At 38.5% G+C, this 12,455-nt stretch overlaps 2 protein-coding genes across 2 annotated transcripts; both read right to left on the reverse strand.

Annotated features, from left to right (window-relative positions):
* Positions 1-766: 766 nt before the first annotated feature.
* On the reverse strand, positions 767-3,754 carry LOC121640305 (Fc receptor-like protein 5). Its single transcript, XM_041986017.1, has 6 exons — positions 3,721-3,754; positions 3,013-3,270; positions 2,695-2,940; positions 2,438-2,560; positions 881-955; positions 767-777 (listed from the first exon to the last, which is right to left on the reverse strand). Exons 1-6 carry the CDS (start codon positions 3,752-3,754, stop codon positions 767-769), a joined length of 747 nt encoding a protein of 248 aa, XP_041841951.1.
* A 2,595-nt stretch (positions 3,755-6,349) lies between these two features.
* On the reverse strand, positions 6,350-11,800 carry LOC121640306 (low affinity immunoglobulin gamma Fc region receptor III-like). The gene is made up of 6 exons (XM_041986018.1): positions 11,770-11,800; positions 11,589-11,651; positions 10,044-10,307; positions 9,689-9,934; positions 9,514-9,602; positions 6,350-6,457 (listed from the first exon to the last, which is right to left on the reverse strand). Exons 1-6 carry the CDS (start codon positions 11,798-11,800, stop codon positions 6,350-6,352), a joined length of 801 nt encoding a protein of 266 aa, XP_041841952.1.
* Positions 11,801-12,455: the final 655 nt, after the last annotated feature.

The raw sequence follows: 12,455 nt of genomic DNA on the forward strand, positions 1-12,455 counted from the left end.
AAAAAACTACCAAACGTGCTGTTTGTTCGTACCCTGATATACTGTACAACCCTTAGCAGCCGTAGTCCTGACCCTAAGCATTGATATGATGTGAGCACTTCAACACCAAAGCACATGTCAGTCTTTTAATAAACTACAATTTCTTCTTTAAAAAAGTAAACAAGGTGGATGGAGTCTTTACATGCTGTGCTTTCAACTGTGGGACCAGAACCAACCCCCAGATAAAATCTTATCATTCCAGTCATCAGACTGTGGTCACTTCCTGGTTGGGCTTGTCTTCAAATGACCAAAGTTGGGGCTAAAACACATACTTTGCACCAATCTGTCTGCATCTGACAGAGAGTGGAGGCAGTTTATAGATGGATGGAAGAACATCAGCAGATTGAATCCAGATTAAGTTGATCTGGTAATCATGGTCTCATACAAGGCAAGAGAAGAGATTACAGACTGCTCTGCTGACAGGAGAGCTAATGTGTTCATGGCTTTAAGGTTTGAGGTGAGACAAAAGCCACTAAATGTTAAGTAGTCTTAGTTTATTGGCTTTTTTAAAAAAAAATAATGGAACTGTTTTCCGTCTTGATTGGCTATGATAAGTGGAGGGAGGAGCCAAAAAAACAGGCAGCGTTTATACAGAGTTTAACGACAAACACAAAACAGCTGAGTAGCATCATCACCAGAAACCCTGCTGTGATGCAAACGTAGGAAAGTAAAACTAAAGAAAATACCATAGGAAGTAAAACTGATGGCGCTATGAAGGATATCAACATTAACACAAGCCTGACAAGAAAACAGAACAGAAAAAATCAAAGAATAAGAACATAGACAACAACAGGAAAGTAAGATAAACCCCTAAACAAAACCTAATTTCCCTGCCAAATACCTTGCTTTCTTCTGTCTATTGTCACTACAGCATATCTTAGTATTTCTTCATCAGCTCCACCGGCCTCTTCAGACACTGAAAAACACACATTTTACAGTTTCCATTGATATATAGGTGCAGCTTCAGACATGATGGACAATATATAAGCAATGATTAAAATATATACAGTAATGAGACACTACATCAGGGATCCTCAATCCTGGTCCTCAAAAGCTGGGGTACTGCAGGTTTTAGGACTCCAGCCATCGAGGACCAGGAATGAGGATCCCTGCTGTACATTAAATCCCCTGTCAATGTCACTGGGCTGATTTTATTAAAATGTAAAAATCCACACTGGACGATCATAATGCTTTGGCTGATTAACATGATCATTGTTACACACTATATCTGTCGGATACACGGGGCTGAAAATGCTGTATTTAGGGTCAGTGGGGCTTGTACAGGCCTGGTACGAAATGCAGCTTAAAGAAATATTGCAGAACTTTTGCAGATTTTCTTACATGGTTTGTGTCCTCACCTGTTCTATCCTCTCCTGAGCCTAAACACACCACAGTTGATAGGAGGGGCAACACTGCAGGACAGAAATGTTAAAGATGGTGCAATCAGTAGAAAAATGTATTGATATTTAAAACATGCAGACATTAAAGGTCCCATATTATGCAAAATTCACTTTTTAATGGTTTTGGAACAGTCATACTGGTCCCCCCGCATGTGTAGGAGACCCGTAAGTGTGAAACTCTTTCAGGCGCTCTCTCTCCCCCCTGCTCCACCTCTAGGGAAGTAAGCGCTGAAATGAGCTTGTTTGAAAGCGTGTACGTTATGACGTCATAAGGGACAATAACCACTCCCCACAGAGCGATGGACCCTCCTCAGATATCTCTCCTTCTGGGTCTGACTCTGGCTCAAACTGGTAAGGGAGAACGACAGCGTCTCTACCAGTTGCCATAACGCTGCTGTTCACGAGAGCGGCATGAACGGGCATCATCCATGAACATAGTTACAAAAGAGGGGGAAAAAATTCAAGACAGGGACTAATGGAATGGCTGAAATTTTACTGGCTGGACGAGTAAAAGTCACACTAACCTTTCACTAACGTCCTGTTAGTCTTCTTGCTCGAACTTCTTCAGGAATGGGTTCCGGTGTTCCGGCGTTTGTTTATCCTTCACTACGCTGTAATCAGCGTCTAGTAACCGCTAAGGCCTAACCTGTCAATCACCTCATGATGGGCGATGCGATGGGCGGAGCCAACAGCTGAGCTGCTCCACCAGGGTTCCGCCCACCATAAACGGCACATTTCTGAAGCTGCTAAAAAGAGGGAGGTGAAGAGAAGCCGCTGCACTCAAACTGAGGGTCGATTTGTCCATACCATGGCGGAAATATTTCATTTAGATATTAATGAATGGTCTCAGATTGGGAATAAAGTGTATAATATGGGACCTTTAATTCAAATTGGGAAATAATTTTCCTCTGTCAAAAAATTCAGGCCAAGAGGTCAGCTATTGGCAGCACATCAAACAGATGAGTGCAACAAACAGTGTCATGGTTTTTCTGGTTTACCTCTGTTCCAGTAGGCTTTCCCAAAGTGATAAAGTCCCACTGCCACCAACACAAATGTTAATGAAACGGTCACAACAATCCATGATGTGTTTTTAGAGGAGGGAAGACTAGGAACCTCTGGCTCTAAAGTATCATAAATTAGAATGTGTTTTAATACCAGAAGACATCAAATGGCTGAAAAAGACTAAATATGGTACCACTAAAATATAATTAAGAATGGGATTTCCAAAAAGGCGCAATACTTTTGGCATTCTCACCTCTGACAGCCAGCCGGCTCTCTGCTGACTCTCCAACTCCTGAGATTCCACATTTGTAAAGACCTTCATCAGACTTGGAAACACTGTGGATGGTCACAGTTCCTGAGGAGCTGCTGTTAATGTGGCGGCCATTTTTATAGAAATCAGCTGTGAAGTTGGAGGAAGCCATCTTGTTTCTGCAGCTCAGGGTCACAGATTCTCTCTCCATCACAGGTAGAGCAGGACTCTCCAGGATCACAGAATCATCTGTACCACAAGAGTTTAATGTTCAGCTCAGGTTATGATTCAGTCACGGATGTTTTCTTTCAACAAACTTACCAGTTACAGTGATACTGATGATGCTTGTCTTCACGCCTTCGGCTCCACACCAGTACTCTCCACTGTCCTCTGAATACAGATGTTTAATAGTGCAGATGGATCCTGTTGGTGTTGTCTTTCTATTTAAGCTACATGACGGTGATTTCCCCTCGATAACATGTTTAACTTCCTGATCGATGCCCACGTCACAGTTAAAAGTGATCATTTCATACACAAAGAACTGCAACCTGTTTGGAGAGACACGAAGAGAAGCTGCATCTGGAAACAAAAAGTACATCATATAGACTTTTACTGGACCTCTGAACTAGCATGTTTTCTCCTTTCATTCATTTTACTGGCTATATAACGCTTCTAAACACAAAATAATAAGAATGCACCAACAACACATTCACACAAGTGAGTACAAGTACTTACATTTGTGTACTTGCCGATACAAGTACCAGTATGAATATTAATGAATTTCATTACAGTTCACCAGTAAGGAGCGTGGACCAGGTTCACAGCTTTATCTCTGCATTCATACGTTAATTTTGACAGCCCTAGTTTTCTCACATTAGTATTGGGTTCTGTAGACTGGGAAGACTTTTATGAATACTGAGTATGAATATGAGTACAGGTACATATTACCGGCCCAATACCTGATACGGTTATCAGTGGATCCCTACAAAATAACACTGGCATACCAGTTAAAAACCATCTGGTACTCACCAACTTTCTGATCTTGTGCCCACAGCAGAATCATCGCAGTCACTAAAAACAACAACAAAATGAAACAATGAGACTCTTTGTTAGCATCTCCAACAGGTGCTCTCAAAGCTCATTTGTTAAAGAAAAATGCAATAATTCAACTTCAAATGTAAACACCTTATCTTTTTTTTTTTTTTTTTTTTTTTCTAACCAGGAAGTGAAGACAAGCTGTGTACTCACTCAGTCTGAAGCAGAGAGCTGTGACCTCCATGTCCTCTTGTTTCTGACTGAGCGTCAGGCAGATGTGAAACTTTAGCAAACGCAGGTCTCTTCCTGTGTGGCTTCTTTCTGCGGCCAGTGTGTTGAAAAAAATTGCTTCCATAGCATCAGAAGCAGAAATAATAGAAATTATTAGTCTTACATATAAATGGACAAAAAAAAAAAAGCTTTGTCAGCTGTCTGTTGAAGTGTTGTTTGTTATGCTAATAATCTCTGAGTTAAAAGAAAGGAAAATTAAACATTTGTTCAAGAACAACCACAACTGTACACAGTTTGGAGACATTTCCTTTGAATATAAGTTTATATATTTCACTAAATGAAGAGATCTGCTTCCAGAGTTTAATCCATAACTTTATTGCAAACTTTGTTAGCTGCTACTGAGGTGGACTGTACAATAATATTAAGAACAGAACCCAGATTGTTTGCTGAAATTGCCAGTGTCTGAATCTGGCTAATGTGATGTGAAATGTAACCTCAGTGATGGGGAAGGAGCCTGGGCTGCTGTATGAGGTGAAGTGATACCAAATAGATATTGTTGGGCTCACATCTACACAGAATGTGTGGTCTGAAGTTACTCAAGGGAAAGGCATCAGGTGGGTGTGGGGAAGTTTTGGAGGGGGTGATATCTGTAGATTCTATTATTATTACCATCTAAGCCTCATTTCCACCAAAGGGATGTGTTGTTTTTTATCTATGGACAGCCAGTGAAAGGCTTGTAGGATGAAAGACCCACTGTTTAGTTAAGAAAGTGGAAGATGTTATATTCTATAGTTCAAACTTTGTATGGGTGGGCAGCACTTCTCGATGCTTTACCAGTTGAATGGACTGGACTCCTCCCCAGTGTTTTCTCCCACTTTTTTTTTTAATTCTTTCATTGTGTCTAAAAGCAAGAGAAAATGCAGTATCACTGTTGCTAGAGTGTGTTGCACAGAGTCACCACTGGAGCGCGCAAAGCATCCAGAGTAACTCTAAACCAGCATCTGCCTAACAGGCAGGTTTGACTCCTCAAAGATAAGCTTGTTTACACAGAGCAACTGACAAAATTGGGGAAAATATACAGAGATGATGATGTCATATGAATGAATAATGTGATAAAAATAAGTGAGAACACATCTTTGTATAATGGAATCTTATTCTAAGCTAGTGAACTTTATGCTAATAGCTGAGGTCACTAACAGTGTAGCATGTAAGTCAAAGAGACACACATGGTTTTTGTTTAAAGTAATGCATTAAATACACACTTAAAAAGCCATTGCATCTTATTATTTGCCCATCTGGTTACATTCATGTTGTTATGCTTGCTTTTGAGCATTGGGGAAAAGTTTAGCAATGTAACTAATGGCAATTATACATAATACACTTTAATTTTATATCATATCCTTTTTGTTTAATCATTTTTATTTTGTTTTATTCAGCACCTTACTCCATGTCTCACTTCTACTTTTATTTATTTAATATATCTTTCTTGATAATGCTAAAGAGTACAAGACAGGTTCATCCAGTGCAAAAGTGGTTTAATTGTCCTCCCACATACTTCACCTCAGTGTAAATAAAATAGACCAAGCCGGGCTGCTGTAGAATCTCAAGGTCTTGATTCTGACTGAAAAGGCCTCTGCTGCACAGCAGATGTCCAAAACAAGTTTTCATCCCTGGAAATTCATGATTTTGTGGCATCTGAACCACATTATTTCCTGCATATTCTGTGTTTGCTGTGCTTTTTGCACAAGTTTATATGTTATTAAAATGATAGACAAACCCACACAAATGACAGTGTCATCGCTTAAATTACTGAATATGACAAGCAAACATGTGCAAACACAAAAGAATACAATGACATCCAATGTGATATGACACATTATTAATGTTAAATTTAATGGCACCAGGCTGAAAATACAGATTTAAAATGAGCAGAAAAACCATATTTTACATCTTGCCATCAGCAGGTGAGAGCAGGTACAGCCTGGACAGGTCGCCGGTCCATCACAGGACCAGCACAGGAAGACAAACCACTTCTATTTTTCTTGGTATTAAAGGGGAAATAATTAATAAAAGTTATCATTGTTAGCCAAATTATAATTTTTTATGTCAGTACTGGCAATGAAATTTACAATCAGTGAATCCCCAGTTTAATTTCATGCCATCACATGATTCACAAAGCACAACATACTGGGGTACATTAGTAAAAAAAAGTCTGTTAACATGAAGAGCTCAGAGTTTGGGTGAAGTTCAGGTCAGGAGGTGCATCAGGACACAATGTTAGAGAAGTCACAAGGGTGTTTGACCACAGCGAGTGTGCTTAACAGCCACCTCAGCTTCAGACGTGCTAACAGACACCACAGATAGAATCAGTGGTTTTAAATGTCGAGCATGTCTAAACCACATACTGAGGAGAAAAGACGCCGACGCTGCGAGATGACTCGGGCCTCAGAATATCACTGCAGCTGATGATGACCGCGATGATGAAGAGGAGCGTGTCAGGCTATTTTTAAAGTCTCATACTCATACAGGGTAATAAACAGCACAAAAGAAACATACAAACAAATGAAATGGAAAAGATGGTAATCAAAATGTTCCTTCAGCATGTAAAGCAACTTCAACTGTAACTCACACAGCAAAATAAAGCAGAACCTTCAAGAAAATTCTTTCTGTCACCTAGAAGACAAAAGATTTCCATTAAGTAAATTTTTATACTTGGGATCTGAATTTTTATACATGTTACTGTAATTTGTATACAAAGTAATGCTACTCTCAATCCATGTCCAAAGAACTCTAGCTCATGTCCAGTTTTTTAAAAGATTATTTTTCAGAATAAAAGCTGTCTTGTGAAAAGCTGCATGATTCTTTAAAATGAATGAAATATAAAAGATGAGTGAAATCAAACACCTGGTGCTGACGTTCAGTTGTTTCATACATCCTGTATTGTGTAATAGAGCGGACCTGCAGCTGTATCTGGTACAGACCGGCTGATGCCTGCTGAGAAAGCGTGCTGATTAGTGTGTTACTCTGAAGCTGGACACTCCAAGTTACAACTTAGAGAGAAGACATCTCATTAAGATAACATGTTTCATCTTTCATCTGTACTTTTAACAATAATCCCAAAGATGCATGCTTTTTTTTTTTTTTTCTTGGATCAGATATTCAGATAATCTCCAGTCGGTACCAAATCTAGGATTTTTCTAACTGAGGGTAATGTAGGGTGCACGTATTAAAAAGGTATAACACCAAACACCATATGCATTTTGTATGTTTCAGTAACATTTCATCATTGTTTGCTGTAGGCTAGTTTGAGTTTAAGCACAAACTTACCTCACCGACCACTTTTGTAGCAACGTCTATTAAACTACCTGTTAACACAAATGTCTAATCAACCAATCACACGGCAGCAACTCAACACATTTGCTCATTTAGACATGGTGAGGACGACTTGTTGTTGTTCAAACTGAGCATCAGAATGAGGAAGAAAAGAAATTTAAGTGACTTTGAGTGTGGCATGGTTGTTGGTCTGAGTATTTACTGGGATTGTCACACACAACCATCTCTAGGGTTTACAGAGAATGGTCTGAAGAAAAGAAAATATCCAGTGAGCAGCAGTTGTCTGTACCAGACTGTCTTGTTGGTGTCAGAGGTCAGAGGAGAATGGACAGACTGGTTGGAGATGATTGAAAGACAACAGGAAGTCCAATAAGAACTGGTTCCTACCAAAGTCTGCACAACAGCATCTCTGAACACACAACACGTCCAACCTTGAAGCAGATGGACTACAGCAGCAGAAGACCACACCGGGACCAGGAAACTGAGGCTACAATTCACACAGACTCACCAACACTGGACAACAGAAGATGAAGAAACATTGCTGGTCTGATGAGTCTCCATTTCAGCTCCACATTAATCCTAGGCTCAGAATTTGGTGGAAGCAACATTGCTGGTGATGTGGGTATTGTGGATATTTTCTTGGCCCATTTTAGTCCCCTTAGTACCAATGTGGCCTGGTTTAACAACCACAGCCTACCTGAGTATTGTTGCTGACCATGTCCATCCCTTTATAACCACAGTGTAGCATCTTCTGATGCTACTTCCAGCAGGATAATGCACCATGTCAGAAAGCTCAAATCATCTCCACCTGCTTTCTAGAACATGACAATGAGTTCACTGGACTCCAACAGCCTCCACAGCCACCAGATCTCAGTCCAACAGAGCAGCTTTGGGATGTGGTGGAACGGGAGATTTTCATCATGGATGTGCAACAACTGTGTGATGCTGTCACTGAAACCCAGTTCATCAGAGTTTCGGTAGTGTTGATTTGGAGAACTTTGTTAGCATTTCTGGAGCTGGTGTCAAAAACCTCGATGTTTCAAACATTTTTAAATAAATAAAAATTGAAATAAGATAACAATGTTCTAAAAAGGCAAATTTGTGTAGTTCACCTGTTTGATTGTTGGATAACTGAGGTCTTGGTGTCTTCGAAAAAGAGCAGAACATTACTGTAGTAGAAAAAAGAAGATTCTGTGATGATGGCATGAGTAGAGAATAAAACATTCTTTTTTAAATACATTATTCTGATTAGTTAGTCTGATAAATTTTACCCTCTAGGTCTACAGACGGGCCGACACATCCAGATCACTAAACAATTTAAGATGACGTGGCACCAAGAGTATCTATTCAAGCTTCAGTCAACCGTACGGACCACACACCAGTTTTTAAATTGTGTTGATGAACCAAATAAAACCAGAGTTTTGATCAACATTATACAACTAACTTTGTCCACCATCATTGGTGTAGGATAAAATAAGGTTAAAACAGGCAAGAAAGAAGAAAAAGCCTCAGAAAAGAATAACAACACCTTTTCTATTGGTGGAAAAAAAAACACCATATCAACCAATCAAGAAATTATGACGCAACAAGACACACTGGGTTGCTGAGGAGGAGGAAAAGGTGACGGAGTGACCAAAATCCACCAAAGGCAGATTGAAGTGCTGCCTCCTGGTGGACAGGAGGACTAACACAGCCTAAAAATGTCCAACCTGTGATGTCCTCTCTGTCTTGTGGTAGACAGAATTTTTTTTGTTTTAACACATCATTTCTGTACCATCTTATGGTGATAACTTATTGTTTTGTAATTAGATGTATACCTGACTTGCACTTAGATGTAAATAGTTGTTTATAACTTTGTTGTTTCTTTGCATTCTAAGTTATAAAGATGGCTTGTTTAACATGTTTGTGGTTTTCACACTAAAAAAAGTAAAACTTTTTTCTCCTTGAATTTATGTTTTTTGCGTGATTTTAGGTTTAATGTGTTAATAACTGCAAAATCACACCATAGAGGTTGTGTGGATACAATTAAACCAAACAAGGCAGTTAAACTGTTTCAAAGCTGAAATATAAAGGTAAAAACAAAAGGAGAAAAAACGGCCAATTATACACTAGACTTAAGAGGGTTAAGATTTGATTTACCAAAATTTGAGCAATTTTCTTGTTTAATTCTACACTACCTCTGTGTTTTTGACACATCACCAGCACAAGGAATAGCAGACTCACGACAAACATCATCACAGGGATTAAGAAGAAGGCCAGAGGTGCGCAGAGATGTTCAAGAAGATGTGTCTCTGCTTTAGGTGATTGAATAGCTGTTAAAACAGGAAATAGAAAAAATGATTTAATGATGCAGCACAGGGTGATATTTCACTGAGTCTCAAATTTACTTGCATCTCACCTCTGACAGCCATCCAACTCTCTGCTGATTCTCCAGCACCGACCATGCTGCACTTGTAAAGTCCTTCATCAGACTTCGAAATGCCATGGATGGTCATTGTTCCTCCATAACTAGTCCCAGTTAGATTACCGTCTTTATAAAAATTAGTTAGAAAGTCCAAAGACTTTATCTTGTTCCTGCATTGCAAGGTTACAGTTTCTCCTGTCGTCACGGGACGCGCTGGACTTTCCAATATCACTGAACCATCTGAAAGACAAGTTTTAAAAGGCTGTCATCTTAAGAAATGGTACAACCAGAAATACAAGCTTCTGCATGGTTTGAAACACAATATTGAGATATTTAATTAATGTAATACCTGTAACACTGATGCTGACAGAGTTGCTCCTCCCTATTCCCTTAGCTTCACACCAGTAATCCCCACTGTCCGCTGCAAATGCATGATGAATTTCACAACCATGTCTTGAGACGTTCCCATCGGTCCCACATAAGTCTTCGACTCCCATGATCCTCTTCATCACCCTCCAGTCACTGAATTCATCAAATCCCTCACAGTCAAAAGACACGGAGTCATACTCGAAGAGCTGCAGCTTGTTTGGAACAACCCGAAGAAAAGATGCTTCTGACAAAACGAAACACATTTTGATGATCAGAGACGGGAAATGATGCTGGATTTTACACAAACTTGCTGTTTTTGTTTAATTGAGACTGCTGGGGAACAAATGGTAGCTTCCTTTTCTCTATCAGAAAGGTCACCAGGTAGGAGTTTTTTATTTGTGAGGAAAGCTCCAGTACTGAGCTGAAATTCTTTAAGTAGACTTAAGTAATATCTTTCCACTTTTCTTGGAGGACATACCAAAGGTCTTCCAGAGCAACTTCTTCTTTTGTCTTCCATTTGTCCAGTTTCCTCAAATGTTTTAAGGACACACCATGCTGAGATAGGCAAGTTTCCTGCTAACAGCCCTTTGGGAATCACCTTGTTGCTGCTAAAATCCTGTTTTCTGTCTGGCAGACTGTCTGATCTTTCCTTTTTTTAACAGATGCAGCACATGGGAACAGATGATGTGTGTTTGTGACAAGCGAGAACAAGTTGTTTACTATATCGTCTGTTATGTGTTGGCACAAGCACAAATAAACCACACAATCCTTTGACAAAGATCCAGTACAAGCACTGCACTGAAATGAATGAAAAATAAATCAATATTCAAAGAAAAACTTTGGCAATCCTTCAGAAAACTGGAGACACCTTATCAAAGATAACAAGACTGAAAGTTTAGGAGCAAATAATTTTAAATAAAATAAATAATTCAAGACAGTTAGACTATCTGTATTTCTCACATATTATATTTCAGAAATTGTATTAACAATGATATCTTACCTCATTTAAGCATTAAAATAGTTGATATGGCACATATTAATCTATATTTGACATGATTCTTATCATTGGCATGATTGAGTTTTACGCCCTCTATAGGACGATAAATTTAAGTATCTCATGTTGCACAGTTTAATTTTATTGGGTTTTAAACTGGTTTTCTCAGTAAAAGAGAGGGCAAAATCCCCAGTCTTATTTAAAATGAATATTATAGTATTTTCTTAGGTTTAATATACATTTTCTTAATTGACCTTATTTGTTTTTAGAAAAGAATAGATGACAGAGTCTGGTACACTGTCTCAAATATAATCAAAATAAAAAAAATGTTAAAATCTATGAAAGGTCTGAAATATTTTAAAAAGAATGACAGATGCTTAAATCATGACTCCATAGGCAATATTTTACATTACGTCCATTCACTCTTCTATTTTCTTGCACAATTTAGAGCTTGTTATAAGATACATTTAAGTAAAACCAAAAATGTTTACATCAGTGTTTGAAATTGTACATTAGATGTTATAATCTTACCAGTTCTGTCAGCACAGAAACAGCCCTGATCTTCTACAACCAGAAGCATCAACACATTTAACACTGCAGAAACAAGGAACCACATATCAGAAACAAGGCAAATGCTCCTCTTTGTGAATACATGTTAGATTATTGATGTTTATGAGATGATATGACAGTAAAAAAAGAGATGGTTACTCACAGAGTTGGATGTGTAAAGCTGAGACCTGCATGTTGTCTTGCTGCTGTCAGTGCATCAGACTGACTGACAGATAAATACATGGTCGGTGAGACTTCCTGTTCCTGTGCAGCTTACACACTTGCTAAAAACTTATTGTTTAACCTTCCCTTGCCGTACATCACAAACAGAAGCTTTACCTTTATTTTTTGACTCTTCTTCCATTTTTCTCCTATTGTAAATGTTTATGCTCGACTATAATAAAATATTTGATGCTATAATACTGTTTTCCATCCACATCCTCACTATTAGGAATCAAGGGTCAGTCATCTATTCATACAAGTCGGCAGATGACAACAAAAAACCAACAGTTTTGTTCTATTTATCAGCCACAGCTTATCATTGTATTTTATTTAATTTTGTTTCCTACAGTTACTTTTAAAGATACAGTGTGTGAGAATTACTGACAGCTAGTGGTAAAGATGTGCATAGACATTACTTCATATGTCAAGCACAGATGGACAGTGGTTGTCAGCAGCCACAATTCTTCCAGACACAAACATGTTTTCTATTCTACAGTCATTTAGCAGACACTTTTCTCCAAAGCGATTTACTGTAATACTTCACACTGCTTTTATTATTTTTTTATGTATCCGTTAATTTATGAATGTATTTATTGATTTGTTTTACTCTTGTGTTTTATCCTGTAA

This window comes from Melanotaenia boesemani, chromosome 5, assembly GCF_017639745.1.
Source record: "Melanotaenia boesemani isolate fMelBoe1 chromosome 5, fMelBoe1.pri, whole genome shotgun sequence".
Classification (NCBI taxonomy): domain Eukaryota; kingdom Metazoa; phylum Chordata; class Actinopteri; order Atheriniformes; family Melanotaeniidae; genus Melanotaenia; species Melanotaenia boesemani.

Bases quoted from the DNA above. Each gene is read 5' to 3' on its own strand.
- LOC121640305 (XM_041986017.1), bottom strand. From the start codon at position 3,754: ATGATTCTGCTGTGGGCACAAGATCAGAAAGTTG. The intron at 2,941-3,012 runs GTAAGTTTGTTG...CTTGTGGTACAG, and splicing joins CATCAGTATCACTGTAACTG to ATGATTCTGTGATCCTGGAG. The intron at 956-2,437 runs GTAAACCAGAAA...TGTGTTTTTCAG, and splicing joins GAAAGCCTACTGGAACAGAG to TGTCTGAAGAGGCCGGTGGA.
- LOC121640306 (XM_041986018.1), bottom strand. From the start codon at position 11,800: ATGCAGGTCTCAGCTTTACACATCCAACTCT. The intron at 11,652-11,769 runs GTGAGTAACCAT...TTGTTTCTGCAG, and splicing joins AGCTTTACACATCCAACTCT to TGTTAAATGTGTTGATGCTT. The intron at 10,308-11,588 runs GTAAGATTATAA...TCGTTTTGTCAG, and splicing joins TTTCTGTGCTGACAGAACTG to AAGCATCTTTTCTTCGGGTT.